The 23,434-nt window shown below is 39.9% G+C and overlaps 1 protein-coding gene across 1 annotated transcript in view; it reads left to right on the forward strand.

Moving 5' to 3' along the window:
• LOC129247446 (uncharacterized) overlaps positions 1-23,434 on the forward strand; it is a 311,844-nt gene that overhangs the window by 187,463 nt on the left and 100,947 nt on the right. Inside the window, exons 8-11 of the mRNA XM_054886576.1 lie at positions 415-884; positions 2,905-3,054; positions 14,403-14,585; positions 19,042-19,180. Of these exons, the coding sequence (XP_054742551.1) occupies positions 415-884; positions 2,905-3,054; positions 14,403-14,585; positions 19,042-19,180 (942 nt within the window). The remainder of the gene's footprint in view (positions 1-414; positions 885-2,904; positions 3,055-14,402; positions 14,586-19,041; positions 19,181-23,434) is intronic.

A 23,434-nucleotide genomic window follows, 5' to 3' on the forward strand; every position in this document is an offset into this window, starting at 1 on the left:
CCTTTGCAATTTGTCGCTCATACGCCACGTCGTACAATGGAGAATTGCTTGTATAACATTAGAATTTATGTTTGTATGAATGTTAGCGTAAGGCAGTTAAGTAACAGAAGTGGTGCTTGAAAACTTAATATTAAGTTTTTTGCCGAAATTTACTTAACTTACAAAATTCAATTTAAAACAAATCCAAATGCAATTAATCGAAAACCAAATATGTCTTCTATGAAATTTTCACACTTCAATTCAACTACTTCGGTTCAATCACTCACATCTACTACACTTATTTCCACCAAACACTGCACATTATTCAAGTAATTAAATTAGGTATGTCTTCTTCATTTCACAAACGATTACCTTTCACTTAACTTCCAGTTGTTAATTCTTTTTTCCTATTTAACTTTTCAATTTCACTTGCAGCAAATTAAAAAATTGCAACTCTTAACACAATCAGCAGCGTTGAACCGTGAAACAATTGCAGCATCTCAATTAGCAACATCAACATCATCCACGTCAGCAGCAGCAGCAGCTGCAGCTGCGGCAGCGGCCGCAGCGGTTTCAGCATCTGCCTCCGCAACAGGCAATAGCGCCACGTCATCCTCTTCCTCTGCCTCTGCTCCAGCAGCCACAACACAAACAGACACTACTTTGAGTTCGGTAATAGCTGGTAATGCCATGTCACCAGCACGCTCTACTTCAGCCAATTCTGCGTTAGCAACTTTGTTGCGTGGCGATGCCGGTAGCGGCGGTGGTAGTGGCAGTGGCGTGGGAAATAGCGGCAGCAGTATTCTAACTGTGGATGAGGACTCATTGTCATTGGATCGTCTAAATTCGCTACGCATCTATATGACTTCGGTGAAAACGTTGCCATTTAATTTAAGGATCTACGGGTGAGTATGCGCACATTTGTAAGGATTCTGTGGAAGTAGCAAGGGCAGAATAGGCATTTGAGAGGGACTTGTTGTGATAATACCGCATGCTTTATTAAATAACGCAGTAAAATGCTGGAGGAAGCTGGATACAATTACGTTGTATTGTTGAGAAAATATCAGTTAAAAAAATTGTATTGAAAAATTAAATTTAAGGACGACATTCAGGCTAATTATTTGGAGCTGAAGTGCTTGCCACGTTTAAGAGGATAATTGATGTTGAACTGAACTTAGAAAAAATGACAGCTGAAGGCACAGTGAAGAAGGCTAAGAAGAATGAGGTTATTAGGGAAGTTGCGGTTAATGTTAATGTAAGGTTTAAGGTTTAAGGTTAAGGTTAATACAAGTAAGGTAATGTTAATGTAAGGGTCAAGACCAAAAGTGTAGCCAAATTTGCAAATAAGGCTGAATCAGATGGATATATTGTAGTCAAGGTTTAGCTTGAAAGCTAACTCAACGTTGACTTATACTGAAAGTGGAAGATAGACATTAAAGCAGAGACGAAATTTGAGGTCACCTTGAGGATAAGCTTGAGGCTAAATCAAAGCTTATGTCTTTGTTAATGCTGAAAGCAGCAATACTGTTTCAGATGAAGATTAAGAGTGAGCAGCCAACGAGGTTTGCGTTTAGGAATAACAATACTTTGGTTAATCTTAATATAAGAATTAAGTAAGAATTAATTTATCTATGCAGGTGTTGAGGCAAAGAATGCTGAGGTGATGTATTTTCACGTCAGTAGTTTAAATTGGTAGGTAGATAGGTGAAATAATTGAAGCACCAGACTGGAACTCCCCAACAGCCAGATATCTACAGCCAGAGCTGTTGATATAGCGGGGTACGCAGTGCCCTTAATCGTGTGGTTGGAAAACCCGGACATTTACAGAGAAAGTGCTCAATAATCTCCTTCTCCCCACAGCTGCACTGCAATGGGGAAACTCAGCTTTTCTGCATGAGCCCCGTTCATCCAATGTCCGGTAAGCTTAGCTACGATTTTGGAAATTAAATGGATTGGTGTTCCAATGACTACCTGCGTCTATTGTACTGGGGTTATAATATTTTCGAAATAGCACACAAGGAAATAGAGCTCCATCTGCTCTGTGCTTTCTTGATAAAAAATATTTGCAATCACCTTTTAACAACAGAGAGCGGGATGCTGATGTCCAGGTAGGAGATCTCTGAAACCAGTTCGACCTTTCCTGATAAGCTCATCAACACTTTCATTTCCCTCTATGTTACTATATCCTGCAACCCAACTCAGAGATGTGTTACCTGCACACGCAAGAGATTTGAGCTACTCCTTACAAAAGTTGACTAATTTGGATCTCCAAAATGACGTCGCTCACTCGCCGTTCTCTAAGCGTTTTGCATACCTGCAGAATCGCAAAGGCTTCTGCCTGAAAAACTTTGCACGATCCTCAAACACCAGTTTGCGGATAAAGAGATCTGAACTTAGTACAGATTTTACCTCCGACCTGATTTAACCTGATTGCACTTTCAGCAGCTATCGAAGTAATAGAAAGTCCATGATAATTCCTTCGGCAAAGTTTCTTATTTTGATCCCAAGAATACGATTTTCACAGAGCAATGGGCGATTTTTTTGCCTCCCCACAAATCGACCCGGCCTATTCTACATGCTTCGGTGATGCCAATAGAAGCAGCCCTTTGCACCTTTGCGCTTTCAGTGATTTTTAATTTTGTAATTTAATGCGCATTGATGTGCTGTGAAAGACTGTGACTTACAAATTCAACCACAGAAATCAGCAATAAATAAAATAAAATAAATCTATGAAAAAAGCGCGAAACTTTTCTTATAGTAGACCCTGTTTTGCGACGGTATACTGCCCACATGAATTACCGAAAAATTATGCCGAATTCCACCTTCTCACCTCTCCACTCACATAGAATGGAAATGTGTTTTTATTTTCTTGGTTTCTCTTAACTAATCACTAATTCGCTCTACCACTATTTTCTTTTTCCACAGCGATGATTTGTTCGCCGATCAACTTTATATGGACATTGGACTCTCCAACCGTTTACTCAATATAATGGCGAACTCGACTATATTCGCATCGGTTATCTCGTATAAAAATTTAAAAAGCTTTCTACCAAAAACTTATTACACGCGCGGCAGGTGAGTTTCTCAAGCACGAATACGCACACACGCACACAATAGCAGTAATCCGGCAAAAAGATGCACTGGATTGCACAGTAGTAATGAGCGAAAGTTCAGGGAATGTCTTGGAAGTTTTGCTTTTGGCTTTTAATTTCATGGCAGCAATTTGGTAGTTTGAAATTTTCGAAACTAAGGTAAAATGGAAAGTTTTGCCAACCAATATGACAATTCATTAAGGAAAGTACTATGAGACGCTGGCGGATTTGGATGGTCAACTTGATGCCAGTGTACAAACACGCATACATACACGTGCGCATTTAAGTGACAAACAACAGCATTTAGATGACTTTACTTTGCTCAAAATAGTTCCGCAATCTGCCATAAAGGCACACAGCTAAAGCGTAAACAAATATCTATAGTCAAATATAATATCAATAAATTTGTTTTGCCCTGACGTTTAAAATCACGCTGCTTTTGCTTTACTTGCTTGTGCTGCAGAGAGTTGCCACTGATTAAAAAGTTCGCCTGCCTGTGCTCAAGGCGACCAAGGACCACAGTTTTGCTTAAGTTTTTGACATTTTCCCAACTTTCCTATAGCTGCATGCAAAATAAATTCGATCTTATTGATTTTCCATGGGGTAATGGCAAAATGACTTAAACTTGTGCGCATAACTTTGCAAAAGCGATTGTGAAAGAACAGCAGCATGAAATTTATTTAGAGTATGAAAAGCAATTTTAAAAATTTTGATACTTAGGTAAACGACACAGCTGAACGTAAGCACTATGTCGTTGTGCCTAATAAAGTAAAGTTAATGGCTAATGGTTGGGATAGTGCAGCAAATGCAGTTTTGAAAGCACTTGAAAATGGAAAGTTGAATTACTTAAGTAAATTTACTTGAATGTCTCAAAGTTGACTGTAAAGTAATGAGATTTAGTTGACAGGGCAATACACACTGGGGTATGATATTTGCAAGGCACAACTTCCGCAAGCAATGAACTGCGTGCTATTTTGTAATGGTGGATGAATATAGAGGATGGTCCAAGTACGCAGCATTTTTTGTATGTACAAATAAATTACTATTCAGGAAATATTTAGTTAAATTAAGGGGTTACATGGGTTCCGTCGCGTAAAAAAAGACCTATTTTCATTTTTTTTTTCTATGAAAAAAATTATTTGTTTCATTCAAACTTTTTTCTGTCTTATAGATACCTATTTAAAGAATAATTTCTGAAATTAAAAAAAAAAAATAAAACTCCTCCATTGTGACGTCATTTCCGGTGACCCCTCGAAAAAAAGGTGCATATGCGTTGTCAGCATAACTCCTGACAGGATCCTCAAAAATGAAAAAACAAAAATAAGTGTTTTAGCTAAGACCATAAACTCGTGCTTGAACGAAGGAAGGAAAAAAAAGTAAAAATTGGAATTTTGGCAGACATTTTTTCACAAAACTGAAATTTTCGGTCAAATTTGCTTCATATTTTGGTTTTTTTAAATAGCTGTAGACTTTGAAAACACAGTTCCGAGAAAAACGCGTTTAAAGTTTTGAGTAACTATAAAAGTAGGCTGGACCGCACACTTTCCAAAGGCTGTATCTCCGAAACCATTATTCGGATCGAATTGAAAAGTTAGGATAATATTCTTGAGATGTTGTAGAAATTAATAAGCCAAAAAAAGATCGATTTTTTGAACTCACGAGACCCATGTAACTCCAAGGCGAAACCCCATGTAACAAGGCGAAATACGAGTCCTTAGGCGATTCCCTTAAAACTGAAAATGCCCCGAAAAGCTTGAAACTTTTCTAGCCTCGAAAAGCAGCTGTCAAGAATCGCATGAAAGCCGCTTTTCGCGTGTTTGGAAAACTTCCCAACAAAATTAGTCGCGAAAACAATCTCGAAAAGGCGTGGCTCTATTTCTCTTTTCCTTGTTCACTTCTCTCGGGAGCGTAGTGACTTGACAAGACTCAGTCTTGAGTTGGTCTCGTTAATCTATTTGATTTCTGACAGTTGCTTAGGAACAACGCCTTCTACTGCTTGGAGCGCCATCTGTGCTTCACATTTTTCTGGCAGAAGGATCGCACAGATGGTTGAGGACTTCGCTAAATTTGGTGTGTCTGCGCTATTACCGCGATTGCTCGCTTCCTCTTGCTGGCGCCACTGACGCAATGTGTAACTGCTTATTTTTCTTTGTTTTAGCAGACGCAATGTAAGTAATGCGCTGACTGTTCTACGGGAGTAAGGATGGAAAGAATTAGTTTTTGGGGTTGAGGAATGAATTTTTTTTTTTTAGTTTTTGTTAGAAACAGGGAAAGTAGGTAAATTTGGAAAAGTGCGAGGACCGTGCTTTACGTGGGATTCGAATCCATAACCGCTGGGATTGCAGGCTAATGCACTTGTGCTAAACAATCACGGCAGTTTGCCCGAGCTTCTCCTCCTATTTGTGGTGTGCGTCTTGATGTTGTTTCGAACGGCAAATGGTTAATATGAGAAGCTTTTTCATGGCAGAAATACACGTGGAAGTTTGTCTTTGCCTGCGAAGGAGCGAATGCTATTAGAAAACACTTTTTCAATTATTTGATGTTCATGAACTCCTATCTATCCAGCATAGACTTCGACATACTCAGTGTATGTCCGGCATGTAAAGGTACCCCGCATGCTACTAAAAATTTATTCCCATGGCCCTTTAAGCCCACCAACCTAACATTCCCCTCCCTTTGGTCCGTAGCCGTCAAAACAGCATGTTTTCTGGGCTTACCGTTAGAAGAGATCGACAATAACAATCGGTGATACCGCACTGGCTGGACTTGATGAACTTCCACAACAACAACAACAACAACAACGAATAGCACTATAGCTAAGATGGAGTTATAAACGACCTGGATCTTTGTTAAATTTGTTCACTTCTACTAAAATTTTATTACATTAGAATTTATCCAGTTTTCACATAAAAATTACTTGAATCCTTTTTTAACAAATTTTGTATATTATATATTATTATATATGGTTTGACCATTATCCATTGGAGATTTCCAAGTGTAAAGTATTCTACGTGGCAGGCAAAAGCAAGTATCATATTTGCAATATTCATCCAAGTTTTTTGGTAGAGCTCTAACGTATCCCAAAAATCAGGATAATTAAGGAAACCCCTTAAACACGAAAAGTACAAACCTTGAAAACCTGGAAAGTTTTCGAGGCCATTTGTGGGTATGAGTATTTTTAAAGTATCTTAAACAATGGAGAAATTCAAAAGATTGATAGTTCAAATCGAACTGAGTACCGAAATTGGTCCATTCTGCTCCTTAATAATACAGCCCCACTCATCCACTACGACGGCGATTTTATGTCAAGATTTTAAGAAAAATATATCAGATAAAGATAAAGACACACCATCACTCCGTCAGTTGACGGCTTGAGTTGTGTGACTTAACTCTTTTGACTACTTTGTAAGAGGATAAGTGGATTTGCAGGCCAATCAAGCGCAAGTAATCAAAACTTTTTCCATTCAAATACTTTAATAAAGCGGCACAGCCAGTAAACATAATGAATTTCGTTCATTCAACATTTACCTTCTTTGTACATAGGCAGTCACACTGCGATCAACACATTTAAGTCGGTAAAGTCTAGCTCGAAATGTATGTCTTCAAGCACTTCGAGGCTCCCAACAAGCTCTTCGAGTATGTTTAGGACATACCCTAAATTCTTATAAATTTTTAGCCACCCTAGTGTTCATTACACCTACCGTTCCGACTGTTGCAAACCACCGGCTCCAGTCGCTGTAACTTTAAAGCCGTTGACATTGGCATTTCCCCGCCTGTCTTGGCAATCTGAACTGAGTCTTGTGTTTCTGAAAATCAGGAAACATATGGCTGCTTAAGGAAGGCACCTAAGGGGGATATAATCGGTGAGATCAACTCATAAGGAATCATATGAGAAAACTGAATGAATACTAGCACATAAGTTTCTAAGCCAAACATGCGATTTACTACTGTGGGCAAAAAGTAAGGTGAATTTGGTTGTAAAATGAAAAATCTTTATTTATTCTTGTAAATCAATTTCATCCCCTTAAAAATATTCCCTCTCAATGAAATACACTTACGCATGAAATACATCAGCACCTTCTTCGATTCAGCTTTCATCTCCTCAATCGACTCGAAACGCGTTCCTCGGAGTGGTCTCTTGAGTTTTGGGAATAGCCAGAACTCACACGGGGCAAAAGCAGGCGAATACGGTAGTTGCGGAACGATATGCGTGGAATTTTTGGCGAAATGGTCATGAAGAACGAGTGCAGTGTGGCCAGGTGGAAGGAATTCATAGTGCATCACACCACGAAAATCGAAAAAAACTGTCATCATGACCTTTATTTTTGAACGACTTTGACGTGCTCTTTTCGGTCTAGCCTCGCCTTTAGCACGATATTCGCTTGATTGGTCGGTTGTTTCAGGGTCGTAAGCATAAATCCAAGTCTCATCTTCCGTAATGATGCATTTGAGCTTGTCTTGATAGTCTGAAAGCATTGTTTCACACACATCAATGCGACGACTTTTTTCCAAGAAATTGAGAGTTTTCGATACCAAACGAGATTTGACTTTTCGTAGGCCCAAATGGTCTTTCAAAATGGTTTTCACAGATCCTTCTGATATTCCGATCATATCAGTAAGGTCTTTAACAGTGAACCGACGATTTTTGAGCACTACCTCCTTCACTTTATTGACGTGTTGGTCATCTGTTGACGTCGATGGTCGTCCGGAGCGCTCCAAGTCATCAACACGTTCTCGACCCTCTTTGAAGTCTTTGTACCACTTATAAACATTTTTCTGCGACATGGTCGAATCACCAAATGCCTTCTGCAACACGCTAAACGTTTCCGCAGCCGAAATTTCATTCCGCAAACAAAATTTGATGGCACTTCTCTGGTCAATCAAATGAGACATAGTAAAAATCGAAAAATGCACTCTTGGTCGTTCGGTAAACACAACCGTAAATATTATATATTACTGATAATGACATTCACATGAAAGTTGGCCCAGATGTTATTAACCGTGCTGCCAACTCATGAAAAAAAATAACTAGAGCGAAATTTTAATCCTGCGAAGTTTGACAAATAAATTCACCTTATTTTTTGCCCACAATAGTATGTGGGATTTGGAGAGTTGGGAAAGGCTTTGAAACTTACTGTGTGAATGTTTTGCAAATCAAAAAATGCGCTGCAAATTTCAAAGTAACCACATTATCGAGGACCTGAACAGTTTAGTCTCAATCTTGCTAGAGTGACTGGTTGTACGCAGCAAAAGTTGGTTTAAAGGAATGCGAAATAGAGCTAAACAATATTTTTCTACATCGTCTATCATAACTTGTAAAGTACAGACCTTTCAACAGTCCCTTCCTTCTACCAAAGAGCGCTACTACTATTTTCACTTCCACCTTCTTGATTTTTATGTACGCAGTGAATATTATTATTATTATTTTTTTTTTTTTTTTTTGTTGCTAGAGCGCCAGCCGGGGGCGTAAAGTGCCGAAACAAAAACGTTCCGGACCGTTATGCAGCTTTCAACATTATCTGTGGTCACATGAGCGAATCATCAACAGTCGTGGTTTCGTTAAATGGACGGTGCCTCCATGTCCCTTCCGGCCGTCCTTGCTACTATTAGTCAAGCGACATCCTGCTGATGTCTGTGGCAGGTTTACGAATTTTGTGACCGACCCATTTTTATTTTCGTTAGCGAAACTCAACTTCAATTGATCTTTGACCACTTCGAGTATGGAGCTCGTCATTCGACATCCAATTATCAAGCCGCCAGATACGCAGAATGACTCTAGCTAGATACGTTCCCTCCAGTTGAATCTAAGATGCCAGCCTCATAGAATGGATTGAAATCTTAAACTAACAACCTATCGCTGCAGAAATATGGTTAGTGAAACCGAAGCAAATAAAAGAAAATGGAAGAGTTTGCTATTGACTTATAATGCACAAGTAAACTAGGCAACTTCTGAAATGATGTCTTAGATATCCAGCTCTGAGCAGCTCACTGTCTATCAATTGAGTCACATAATTGTTTCCCCAGTTTCATCCAACATCAGGTTAAAGAAGCACACGAAGCGATTCACCCGTTCTGAAACCTCGTTTGGTATCAAACGGCTCGGAGAGGTCCTTCCCAATTCTGAGGGTGCTGATGGTGTTGAGCAACGTCATCTTGCAAAGCCGTATTAGTTTTGTGGGGATACCAAATTCAGACATCGCGGCATACAGATAACTCCTTTTCGTACTGTTGAATGCAGCTTGGAAGTCTACGAAAAGATGGTGTGTGTCGATTCTCCTTTCATGGGTCTTTTCCAAAATTTGGCGTATTGTGAATATTTGGTCGATGATAGATTTTCCAGGTCTAAAGCCACACTCATAAGGTCCAATCAATTGGTTGATGGTGGGCTTTAGCCTTTCACACAATACACTCGCTATAAGGTCCTAGCTATTTAGGTCCGAGATATTTAGAAGACTAATTACATGGTAATTTGCACAAATTGCAGGATCGCCCTTCTTATGGATTGGGCAGAGCACACTTAAATTCCAATCGGCAGGCAGGCTTTCATCCGACCATATTTTGCATAGGAGCTGATGCATGCACCTTACCAGCTCCTCGCCGCTATGTTTGAATAGCTCAGCCGGCAGTCCGTCGGCGTCCGCGGCTTTATTGTTCTTTAGCCGCGTTATCGCTATTCTCACCTCATCATGATCGATCTAGTTTCGCGTTTTTCGATCAGGTGGCTTGGATAATCTTATTATGCTGGAGTCTGGTGCTGCAGACTACCATGTTTCGTACCCCGGCGAAGTCGATCAGCCTCCGTCCGTTACCGGATGTTTCGTTGTGCAGACTGAATTTTTCGACTGTGGGACCAAAAATTCCCTCCTTGCCTACCCTGGCGTTGAAGTCGCCAAGCACGATTTTTATGTCGTGCCGGGGGCAGCGCTCATAGGAACGCTCCAAGCGCTCATAGAAGGAATCTTTGGCCGCATCGTCCTTCTCTTCCGTCGGAGAGTGGAGAGAAAAAACGGGCTTTGATGCGGATTATTGCTAGACGCTCGTCCACCGGAGTGAACGACAGTACTTGGCGACGAAGTCTCTCTCCCACAACAAATCCGACCCCGAATTTGCGCTCCTTTACATGGCAGCTGTAGTAGACGTCGTAAGGTCCTATGTTTTTCTTGCCTTGCCCCGCTCATCGCATTTCTTAAATGACAGTGATTTCATCCTTTATCTCACGAGGACATCTGCCAGCCGGGCAGAGGCACCTTCCCCATTAAGAGACCGGGCATTCCAGGTGCATGCCCTCAAATCGTATCTGCGGAAGCGGTACTCATTTAAAATCTCAAAAATATACGACTGGGGAAACTCAAACTTACTAAAAACTTTACTTTGTAAAAACTGGAAACAATTTACAAAATATCAACAAACAAATCATACCTCAAAATGCTCCAAATTAGTCAATACATTCATATTTTGGCTTCATGTTGCTTTTTCTGCCATTAACCAAAAATCAAAAAACAAAATCAAAAAAATATCTCGTAACTCACTTTGCTGCCAAAGAGCTAATCAACAAGCAATGTTTGAGGTTAAGCTTAGTTTTGCTAGCATCAAAAAAAAATCCACTCATTGCAATCAATAAATGAAAGCCAACAAAGCAATTTTGTGTTACAAAATGAACCTAATTAGCATTGTACGTAATCAACAAGCCAAGCAGCCAATAAACCAATCAGTCACAAAAACACAGCCGCATCAAATCGAGCAAGATAAAATCGAGTAAAATACAAATCAAAACCGAAAACGTTGATGGCATTATGTAAAACAGCACTGCTTTCGTTGTTCTTGTTGCCACTTTAAATGCTATAGTCGATGTGCCACATGCAGAATGCTTGCAATTATTTTTTGTTGCAGAAATTCGTACAAATTTTATAATGAATGCTTGTAGATATGATTTGCCGGCATTCACTGGCAATGCAATCATACTAACAAGCAGCAGGCAAACGAGGAGAGCGTTCCCAATACTAAATGCATAGATATGTCTATGCACACGCACACATTCATATATTTGCGTATGTATAACAGCGCTTCGGGATTTCCTTTGCATAGTTAGCTGTGTCAAGCAAATTGGACAAATAATGCACAAAATTGCATACAAAGCAGAATACTCACATGCAGCAATGAGAAAAATGATGAACCTTTTGTTTTCCATATTTTTGGAAATATTCATGCATTTTGCTAATGGCAAAGGCACTGCGCAGAGCATTCGAGATGGAGGGTGTACAGAGAGGCACATGCAAAGGACCAGTTTTCAAACGATATGGAAAGAATGGAAGACCACAAAAATTTCCTGAGTATTATTATTATTTTATATGGTGATGTACAACGATCGTTTGAAAAGTTCATGCAAAGCTAAAGAGTTATAAAGGGTTTTCCAATAAAAGGTGTTATTTTGATATTCAAAGAAAAATGCTAATTTTTAATATAAATGATCGGATGTTTATTGCATTATAAGGTACAAGGAAGGTATGCCGTTAATAGTGGAAAATAACATCAGGCAAATGACCACCACGACCACGCTAGCACAACAATATCCTTTTCATAAAATTTTCCATAACCGAATTGCAAAGTAGCTGCCCTATGTCGCCGATAGCCTCACGAATTCCAACTTAGAGGTCTTGAATCGACCCTGGGCTGTTGGCGTAGACCTTCTCTTTCACGTGGTTTCAATTGTGATCACCTCTTCGAGAGATAACACGATCCGGAGACTTTTCCCGTAAAAGATTAATGGTCCCGTTGCTTGTATGGCACGTAGCGCCATCTTGTTGAAAATAAATGTTATCCAGATCAATACCATTCAATTCCGGTCATAACAAATCGTTAATCATCTCTCGATAGCACAATCCATTCATTCATAGCACCTATTGCTGAAAAACCCTTTCTTTAGTTAGTAGCATCTCTTGGAAGAACACACACTAAGTTTCAACCAAATCGGTACATTTCTTTGCATTTAGCGTTCGTTTGAATTGAGAAAGTCGAGTGATTTCCTACTCCCGCACCAGCTCAAGCCAGATAAGCTTTGTTCACAAAATTAACGGAAATTGGGTACCAACTCATTTCACATCCCCCTATTCACCAAAGACTCAGCTCACTCGTATCCTTCGAACTACTATTCGTTCCTCAATTAGGAAATGGCTGGCGGCAAAAATATTTTATTGAATATTGAACAATATTTAAAGAAATGCGAGCGGCAATAGCCTGGCTGTCAAACTAACAGACCCTGACCCTGAAAAAGAAATCCTCTATCCCCTTGGTAGATGACTGTAGTGACTTCTTTGGAAGTCACAGGTTGAAACAAAGGCATGCAAAGCACTGACAGCTTTCTGGTGGTGCAAGGGCAACGTGGTATCTTTCTCCTACTAAGATCCTATGGATCTACACGGCTATGATAGGACCTATTATCACCTATGCATCAGTGGTCTGGATGAACAGACTGTCTCTCGTGGGAGTCAGGAGGACCTTATCAAAACTACCATGCACTGTGGCCATCTCTTTCACAGGAGCCTTTTCGAGTACTTCAGGCCGGACATTAGATGCTCTGGTTGGTCTACAACCACTTGATGTTTTCATCCAAGGAGTGACCTTGAAGGCCATCTGCAGGCTGAAACACAATGTGAACTGGTACAGTCCCTGTCCGGCATTGGAAAACAGAAAAGGCATGGACTTCGATCCAAGGACTCCATGCCAGCAAGAGTCGTACTCGACAAGAGATACAGTGTAGTGCTGCCAGAGGCTCAATTGTGGTCAAACTGTGAAAATGAGCCCGTCAAACACTGTTTTCGCATTTTCACGGATGGTTCCAAGACCGAGCACGGCTCCGGCTCTGGGGCTTACGTGTAATCCAGAAGAGCAAAACTGCACTTTGCTATTGGAATGCATGCATCTGTGTTTCAAGCGGAGGTGTATGCTATTGAAGAAGCGATGAACTTTGTTGTGGAAAACAGGCGAAGAGACAGATCTACATGTAACTGATCTCAGACAGCACTCCAACCACTTCATGGGTAGTTGAGTGCTGTAAATCCAGGTAGACATAAATCCAAAAATCGGTAGACATCCTGATGCTAACATGGGTCCCGAGACATGTGGGTATCGTGGGTAACGAGACATCTGACTCTTTAGCTAGGAAGGGCTCTGAGACCAACTTCTTTGGCCCGGAGCCCGTTCTGCCACTCCTTTCTGCAGCCATCCCTTCTGGGGTTGGCAAATGGGTTACAACAACCCACAAGCGAGCTTGGCAGGCTGAGAGAGACTGTAGATGGACTAAACTGATGTAACCTGTCATGTCCGATCTACTGTCGCAAATCTTCCTGTTATTAAGCGGAAAAAACTGCAGGCAGCTGGTTGGACTGATGATGGGCCATTTTGTGCAGGCGAAGCACATGGAAAAGGTAGGAATCTCAGACTGTGTACTCTGTCCAGCTTGTGAAGAGGAGGATGTGCGTCTGCCCCGCCTTCGCTCGAATCAGGCTTGAGGTCTTTGGCACTGGTGTGTCAAGGAGCGACCACCTTGGCTCCCTGACACCACAAGATCTGCTCAGATTTCTTCGATGGTCGGGTAGATTTAAAGAATCCGAGGGAATAAAGTCCAGAGAATAGGGCGATGTGAAACGTATTGAAACCCTATCTCTATTAATCTTGCGACCACGACTGCTGAGCCATGAGCTGGTGTGTTGTCGTGATGAAAAAACAAAATCACTCGACTTCCTCAATTCAAACGGATGCCAAACACAAAGGATTAGACGTATCCGGCTGCAACTTGGTGTGTTTTCTGCCAAGAGGTGCAATTTTAGTTTCATCGATTCCGTTCAGGCATTTTTGATGTTTAAGAAAATGTCGATAATGTCGAAAACGTCGATAAAATCACAGAAATAATCGGAGTTGGAATGTTAGTAGTAGTAGCATTGCCTAGGAGGTAAAGATCGCCCATGAAATAGTTTTAAAATATTTGCACAAAAGTAATGAATTCCTTTTTCCCCTTTAAAAACAGCCTAAATTCGAAAAATTATATGTATAACTTCACGCGGTATACCCCAGGATCTGTTTTTTTTTTGGTTTTGTCGACGAGTGTTATCAAATAGTTTCACTGTAATCCGAATTACGTATTCAGCAATCTCAAATAGCTGCCATTGAAAACTATTTAAAAAGCAAACTGATTAGCAAAGCGTGCATTCTTCAACTCACAAGCCAAACAAATACTAAAAATATTTTAAATTTTGTATCCCTCCAATTTGAGAATATTTCAGTTTTCAGAAATATCGCATATTGTAAAATAAATTTATTTTCATTTTACAACAGCGACACCAAAGAGTCTGATTACATTCTGGCCTCACGTATTTTGCAAACGTGGCTCTTCCAGTCGAATCGCTCAAACGATAATCTACGTGAACCACTCGACTTACCCTTCGAAGCGGGGCATGTGGAGATCATATTTCAGCATGAGGTAGCACCAAAGGATGGCGATTGGATTGCGGTGTGCGGGTGAGTAAATGAAAAACGCTAGAAAAATAAATGGAAAACATGTAGAAATATGAAAATATTTAAAATTGTGGCATATTTATTTGAAAATACATGCGAGAAGTCAAGTTAAAAAAGGGCTAAAACGCTGCGAAAAATGTAATTTTGTTGGTGTTTCTTTGTTCATTATTTTCAGAATTTAAATTTAAATATGCATGCTTATATTGATTTTATTGATTAATGTCACTTTATTATACGAAATATCTCCGCATTTTATAAAACAGAGTCCGAAAATGTTGTATGTGCGCTAATAACTCTACAAAGGGTGCTCCAATTTGAAAAATATTTTTTATGCTTTGTAGCTAATTTCTCTTAGAAAGACATAAGTTGTATAATCTTACAAAAGAGGGCGTGTATAGAAGTCAAAATGTGTCAAAAATCGTGAAATAAAGTTTCAAACTTGAATAAATCAGGAATTATTCAACTCATTGGAGTAGAGATTTTTTTCTATAGAACTATTAAGTATTTATCATCAATCTGCATTAATAAAAGTTAGCAATTATTTACTATTATTAATAAAATTTTGAGAACAAAAGGCAATTTTTTTTTAAATTGGTGTTTGGATGTTTGAATGCGCTCTGAGTTCTTGGTCGACTGATTTGATGTCGTGTTACTCACACCATGCCTTAACGATGGTAAAGGCAATGGTAATGGTAATGGTTGTACGGGTTAGGCTAAGGCCTTTATGCAATGCGATCACATTGATCTATTGTGCGCCCCTAATTACTTAATTATAATTATTTAGTATACCGAGGAATCGAACCAGCTCCTCTAGTAGGTACGAGCCCAGGACTCTGTGTCCTGTGGCCTAATGCCTCGCAGTTGATGATTAAGTTTTCCATGGACTACTCTTCACCACCGCAGAGCCTGCATGATCTTGTACTAGATAACCCTATTGAGCTAAAGTGTTTATTACAGGCAAAGTGACGTTAGTGTTCCACAAGTGTTTGTGTGTAGTTTTATAGAAATTTAACCTACAAGCTTTGAGAATTGAAAACCATACATTTTCAACCGAAATTTATAGATTTGGTATAATAATATTAGGAAGGACCTACAGTTTCAAGCCGACTCCGAACGGCATTTTTTTTTATGAGGAGCTTTTTCATGGCAGCCGGAAATACCCTTGGAGGTTTGCCATTGCCTGCCGAGGGGCGACCGCTATCTGAAAAAACGTTTTCTTCATTTGGTTTTTCACCTAGATTTAAACCTACTTCTCACTAAAATCCGACTGGTACTCTCGCACCAACCCATTTGGATACGTCGACCGCTGGCAGAATCAACTATCCTTGAAGTTATAATAAGTTCTTTTCATTCTTATATACACAGAGAAGAAGATTTATAGAAGCTTCTTAGGAATGCAATGCATGACAGCACAGCAAGTGAAGATCTAGTTTTTATAAATACGTAGGCACCAAAACCAACTTTTAATGACCAAAGTCTCTATCACCATATCACCACATGCACAAATGTGATAAAACTTGCACTTAGAATTGACGTTGATTGCCCGTCAATTACGAGAATGTGCTCTCGCTCTCGGTATCCGTGCACATAGGCGCGATCGAAGCCACCACACTGAAGCGCAACTATTGTAGTTTTTAAATCGCTATTTCTTAGCACTTGGAGTAAATCCAAAGATATACAAGAAAATCAGTCAGCAGACTTTAAACTCCACTCACATGGCTGTCGGAGAGTAATGGCAGAATAAAGTGGATAAAGCTATAGACCTTCCCCAATAAAGCGCTCAGAACTGCAATAGGATGCCTTCTGATTTCACCAAATTAAAACCTACATAGTATTTATGACGTAAACTACTCAAGTCAAGGAGCTTAACTCCAACAACTGCAAGCACTTTCTTGTTTTGATGCTAAAGCAGAGATCATCCAGATTTCTTAGTGTACGCTGAGCTCCCTCTCAAACATGTCAGAGCACTGTCTTCAAACTGACTGATGCGATACTCAAACATGTTTGACAAGTGCTATATCCCACTATATGTCGGCATGCCTTTAATAGCATTAATCGAGAATAAATTACCACCGTTATGAACTCTCGTCCCTTGGAATACCAAAATCGAAGATCAATCTGCAGTCGAAGAGATGCCTTCTGTCTTCAGCCACCGCGTGAAACCGATGGAATATTGACGCAATTGCGTTCCAGATAATTTCACGATTAAACTCTTGCTTACCCAAAATATACGGTTTTAGTCTGCCTTCTGAAGGCCGATAGATTAGGTAGGTAGGTGAAATAGTTGAAGTGCACCTGGCACTTCTCAAGTAGCACTAAAGCTCCGTTTTGATACCATTATGATAGCCACCTAGAGCAGTTGATATAATGGAGAAGATTGATGAGATTTAGGTTGGCACAATGCCCCAGGCTGTCGAAGAAAGGAGCGCCCAGTCACCTTAGTCGTCTAGCTGCCAAACCACATTTACAGAGAAAATGATCTACAGTCTCTTTCTTGGAATGGTACCTACAGCTTCTGCAATAGGGGTTAAATGGTAACCCTAGCTTTTCCGCGTGTGTTTCGATAGTCCAGTGACCGGTAAATGGCGATAGATTTTTAAGAGGAGATTTTTCATGACAGAAATGCAACCGGATGTTTGGCGTTGCTTAGCTAAAAAGACATCCTAGTTTTTAAAATAATTAGCAGAACAGTTTCCAGACAATTTTTTCCCAATGATGTGAAGTGGGAACCATTTAGGGAAAAATTTTAAATTCAAAAGACTATCAAAGAGCCATTTTTAAACGGCAGGCCTTCATTCTAAGTTGATTGATTATTTTTATTAATCGACACAATCTTTAGTTAAAACCAAAAAAAAAACAGCGCGCCTGTGAACTATTATTTGTGAAAAGTGGGCGTACAAGCAAACCAAAAAAAAATTTTTTTAACTAATCTTTTAAATCGAATACCTCGAAACCTCACTATTAGAAAGAACTTAGAGAACTAAGCATATCCTTATATATCCATATAGAAAGAGTTTTAAAGTAACCCTGTATATATCCATATACAGAGTATCCAATAAAATAAAAGGGGAAAAACAAAATTGTGTAAGCAACTTTGGCTGCCACGTCACCGGGCACTCGGTAACCGATCTCTCCCGCTCATTTATTCACACACTCGTCCAATCAGTTGTTGTTCAGATGGCGACGAAACAGCATTGGCGTAGGCTGTGTTGAGTTCTTTCGTATATCACTAACACAATCCCAGTTTTTTCGTAAACACACCGTTATCATGACACCGATAACAACAGCCAATCATAATTCTTCTGAAAGCTTTTCACCATGGATTTGGAGTTGAAAATTTTACAGCCAATCAGCTGATTCTTTTAAATTCGCTGAGCGCCAGTTAACGGTCTGATATTGGTCACACCTTCTGAATTCTTTCTACCTTGGGTTTTGAATCTAAAGTTTCTCAGCCAATCAGCTGATTCCTTCAAACTCACTAAGAGCCAGTTAACGGTCTGATCTTGGCCACACCTTCTGAATTATTTTTACCTTGGATTTTGAATCTGAAGTTTCTCAGCCAATCAGCTGATTCTTTCAAAGTCACAAATTCAGTTAGCGTTTTGATCTTGGCCACACTTCTGAATTCTTTTTACTTTGGATTTCGAATCTAAAGTTTCGCAGTCAATCAGCTGATTCTTTTAAATTCGCTGAGCGCCAGTTAACGGTCTGATATTGGTCACACCTTCTGAATTCTTTTTACCTTGGGTTTTGAATCTAAAGTTTCTCAGCCAATCAGCTGATTCCTTCAAACTCACTAAGAGCCAGTTAACGGTCTGATCTTGGCCACACCTTCTGAATTCTTTTTACCTTGGATTTTGAATCTAAAGTTTCTCGGCCAATCAGCTGATTCTTTCAAATTCGCTGAGAGCCAGTTAACGGTCTGATCTTGGTCACACCTTTTGAATTCTTTTCATCATAGATTCTGAATTTAAAGCTTCTCTCTCACTCTCTCACCGCTAACCATATGAGCGGGGAGAAGGCCGTGTTAGCTTTGTCATTCGAGCGGATTATTTGGTCAGGATGCCGCAGTGGTCAACGAGCGTTCGCGAAGCCAATGATTTATGTGAACTTCTCGTCGTAGATTTTGTTCACGTCGCAAGCCTCGTGGCTTGCGGGTTATTCCCACCATCTATGCGCCAATGTCTGCCTGATTCTGACATGCAGTGGTAAATCCATTTATTTCCCGATGCAGGCAGCGTTTCAGCAACCTGAACGCTTTTTGCCCTCTTTATGTTGAAGACCGCGTTGTTTTTTTTGCTTTCCTTTATGAATTTATTTATTTGTTGTTACTTTATTAATAATAAATTTTGTAATATTTTTTCTCTAGTTTTTCCAAGATTTTCCTCTTCTTTACTGTCCTTACAATATTATATTTCAGCAAATTTCATTGAAAATGCTTTCGAATTTATATTTGCAGCCATGACTACAAAGCTTCCTTTGAGTCCACTTGGCGCTCAGATTTATGCATCACCAAGCATCTGATGGCGAACATAACCCGTTGCATATGTCCATTGTCTGGCACATACGTTGTCATGCTGACCAAACGCAATAACAATGTAAGTAATCGAAAGAAGAATTTATTTAAGATGCAGAAAGGAAGATAAGTTGATAGTGTTTAAGAAAAATGAGTGCATATTGGACTTATTTGTTCGGAACAGTTGAGAAGATCATAAAATTCCACTGGAATGGCTGGTTATAATGATGGAATTAATGTGGATTTGATATATTTATGATGTCATGCACTTGAATTAGGTCATATTTCTGCACACCTTTTACACATTTAAACTTACACCAACGTGTTTTTCTAATCCCCTTTTCCGAAAGGGTTTTTAAATCACATAGCGAGCCACAATGAATCTTTCACACGAAATCCGGTCTATTACAAATTTATGAAACATATTTACATATGGTTTATACCTATGTATGCACATGTACTCATTCATCTCTACCCACACACACACATATACACCTACAGCCGTCGTGACCTACAGCACTTTAAAACACAAGTACTCTGCATCTGCATAAAGCATTATGGCGCAAAAAGCTCTAGACAGCCCCGAGCTTGGCGGTAGAGAGAGCAAAGAAGTGAGCAACTGTTAGTTATAAATAGTGACGATGGGATGAAAGCAAACTTTTTGAGGTTAAAGGTGAGTTGCAGTGTTTTAAAATAAACCCAAACAAAGTAACAAAAAATAAAAAAGCAAAAATGCAAAAAAGCAAAAATAAAAAACTAGACGAGTAAAACCAAAATGGAGACCAGAGAAAAGTACAAGGCGTGAGCTGAAATTATGGTAATACAGCAACGGCTTTGCGGTGCACTGCTCACTTCCAGCCACCACACTTTTTATAATGGTTGATTTGGTTGGTTAGGTTGCTTCCAGAAATCTTCCGGTTGTTACGTTTACTCCGTTCACACAAACTTTTTCCCCAGCCTCTATGAGTGCGAGCCAAAGTGCCACAAAGTGGTTGCGCCATATACTAGACATGTGCACATATACAGATGCACACTTGCGCATGTGTAGCTCCGACACGTTTTTGTTGTCAAGGACAAATAATCGGCTAGAAACTTAACGACTGCAATTTAGATGAGAGAAGGTAAATATCAAAAGGAAAAATTTAATTTTGTTGGCATTACTAGGGAAACATGAGAATTTGTTTAAATTTTTGAGGTTTTTATAATTTTTTTTTTTTTTTTTTTCAATGTGAGCTAAGTAGTAGGCGTTGTTTATTTAAAAACGTGACATGGGCTATGAGCTTGCGGTTACTGAGTGCGCTGTCTGGGTTCGATTTCTTCCAATCAATTTAAGGTCTAAAAATAGGTGCCTACGCCAATGAATTTGTCGTTTTGGTGGTTGATCAATTCAGGGCAAAGATTTAGAGGAAGGTATAACCAACTATGTGAGATAACCAACAGCTGGCCGTCCATCTCGACAGTGACAATGCAGTTCAAGTGTAGATTGCCGATGGTCCACCAATTATTCGGTAAAAAGGTATCAGTGAGTTTCACTCTACACATTTCCACTTTTGGAAGTGTTGCTGTTGCGTTCGCCGTAACCGCATGTGTTGGTTCGTGATTACCGTTCGGTAGTGCGTTAGCTCTATTCTCCGTGCCTGAAACAACAAAATGATAGAACAGTTTTTATAGTAGCGGTCGCTCCTCGGCAGGCAATTGCAAATCTCCGAGTGTATTTCTGCTTTTCATAAAAAATGTCTGCCATTCGGAGTCGGCTGGAAACTATAGGTCGCTCCATTTGTGGAAAAACAGCAAGACGTAAGCCACCGGAGGAGCTCGGCCAAAGACCTAACAGAAGTGTTGTTTATTGTTAAGCGGAGTACGTCACATCATTGTAAACCATTTCACATACCTACCTACGTCACATTATAGGAAATGACTGGAACGACAACTATCAGTGTTTTTGAATCTTCTCCAGATCAGCTGTTTGTTATGAATTGCTTACCTCGGTCACAGATCTACAGTGCACCACAAAACCAATGGCTCGATGAATATGAAGTGGAGTTATTTGGATATTAAGAGGATCTTAAGAGGTAAACTACCCAGAGTTATTGGTAGCCAGATGGCTCAAACAATATTGCAAACAATCGACTAGCTTGCCATTACTAGGTTTATTGAAAGTAAGCCGAATCCTAGAATTTTTTTAATTCTAATAGAACAAGGAAGTCTCTATGCATTTTGAAATTGAAATGATTATGAAATTGAAATTTGAAAAGGTCGAGCCAAGGAGCACCAGGAGATTTGGTGGCTCCTAAAACACTCAGGCTAAAGAGCCCATTGTATTTAAAGCTCTGGAAAGAGGGTAGATAGTCAAGGTGGGAAGGAGAAAAGTATCAGAGAAAGAGACAGGAAAGAATAGAGACAGAGATAGAGATAGTCCTGTGAGAATTTTCCAGATTCTTTGGCAAATCTGTAAATATCCTCCAGTTTTAGAGAACGAATATTAGTCATTCTCATGACATCGGAACCCAGTACTCGTAGCCGTGCTCTAGCAAAGGCAGAACACTCACAGAGAAAGTGCTCTGTGCTATCCGCCTCCTTCAAGCATGACAGGCATACCGGGTCCTCGATGATTCCAATGGTGGTCATATGCTGACCCCATGGGTTGTGTCCTGTAATGATACCGACCATCAACCGAATGTTTTTCTTTCTAAGTTTTAGTAGAAAGTTTGACAGTTTTCTGTTCGGACTTGTCATAAAACACTTTGCAGTTTGGTGATTCGACGGAAGGTTCTGGTGGGATAGAAATAAAATAGTTGCTAGTTTTTTTGACCATAAGAAGTCTTGGATTCTCTGCTCCAGTTTGAGCGCTGAGGTTCTCGGACAGTAGGAATCTTTGAGGTGTGAAGATTAGATAAGCTCATGAAGTGTATAATTTAATTGAGTTCTCTCTATCGGTGATTATGTTAAGATTTTCGGGCATTGAAAATCTTAGAGTGGGAGGATTGGATTGACTGGTGAATGGGTTCTCTGTGCCAACTTCAATGCTGATATTCTAGGACAATAAGAGTTTTGGTGATGTGAAGATTAAATGAATAGATGAATAGTATAATTTTACGGAGTTCTCTCAGTCAGTCACCAAACTAAGATTCTTGGACATTAGGGATCTTGAAATGGATGGATTCGAGATTCTCGGCCAATTTAATTAAATTCTCTCCGCCAGTCACCAAACTGAGATTCTTGGACATTAGGAATCTTGAAATGGATGGATTCGAGATTCTCGGGCAATAGGAATTTTGAGGGGCGTGAAGATGAGATGAACTCAAGAATTGGGTAATTTAATGGGGCTCTCTATGCGGGTGATTATGATGAGATTTTCGGACATATCTCTGCTAGTGATTAAGTTGAGATTTTGGAACATTAGAAACCTTGAAGTGGGAAGATTAGATTATCTGATAATGGTATAATTAAGTAGGGCTCGTTGCGCCATTCTAGTGCCGACATTCTCGTACAATAAGAGTATTTAGTGGTATAAGGATTGTATGTAGTGATGAATAGCATAATTTAAGGGGGTTCTCTCTGCCAGCCACTATGCTGACATTCTTGGACATAGGTACTCTGAAGGTGGGAGAGTTCTAAGTACAGAAGGGCAGTACATTCCTTATGGGATTCCTTCGACAAACATATTACTGAGATTGTAGTGGACTTTGCACCAGAAGTCTTGCCAGTGGTTCGTTGCGGTAAATTGAAAGGGAGCAAGAGTATGTGATCACCAGTTCGGAACAGTAAGGATTGAATTGGACTGAAGTGGTAATAAATTCAGCTACGAGATCTGATCAAAGACTCAGTAGGTCTGGTAGCACCACCAAATTGATACCTTTGGGGTTCGGGGCAATCTCGTACATGTGGATTCACACATCCAAATACAGGTATAATTTGGTCTTGTATTGTAAAAACTAGTTGACGGACTTAAAGATCTCAGAGATCTTAGATGGTCCTCGAGGTGTATTAATTGTTGTTTTCTTTCCTGGTTCACTCCACTCGGGAGCATAGCACCCTCGACAAGACTCAGTCTTACGTTGGTTTCGTTAATCAATTTTGCTTTCTGGCAGGGTAGGTGATTAGCCTGCCGTTACCCGACCTAAATAGTGGGGATGCACCCACCTCTTGTTACTTAGGAACAACGCCTTCTTACTGCTTGCAGCGCCATCTATGTTTCACATTATTCTGTCAGAAGGATCACACAGATGGTTGAGGACTTAGCTAAATTTTGGTGTGTCTGCGCTATTACCGCGATTGCTCGCTTCCTCTTGCTGGCGCCACTGATGCAAATGCTATATGGTTTTCTTTGGTTTTT

The sequence above is a fragment of the Anastrepha obliqua genome, chromosome 5 (genome assembly GCF_027943255.1).
Source record: "Anastrepha obliqua isolate idAnaObli1 chromosome 5, idAnaObli1_1.0, whole genome shotgun sequence".
In the NCBI taxonomy this organism is placed as follows: domain Eukaryota; kingdom Metazoa; phylum Arthropoda; class Insecta; order Diptera; family Tephritidae; genus Anastrepha; species Anastrepha obliqua.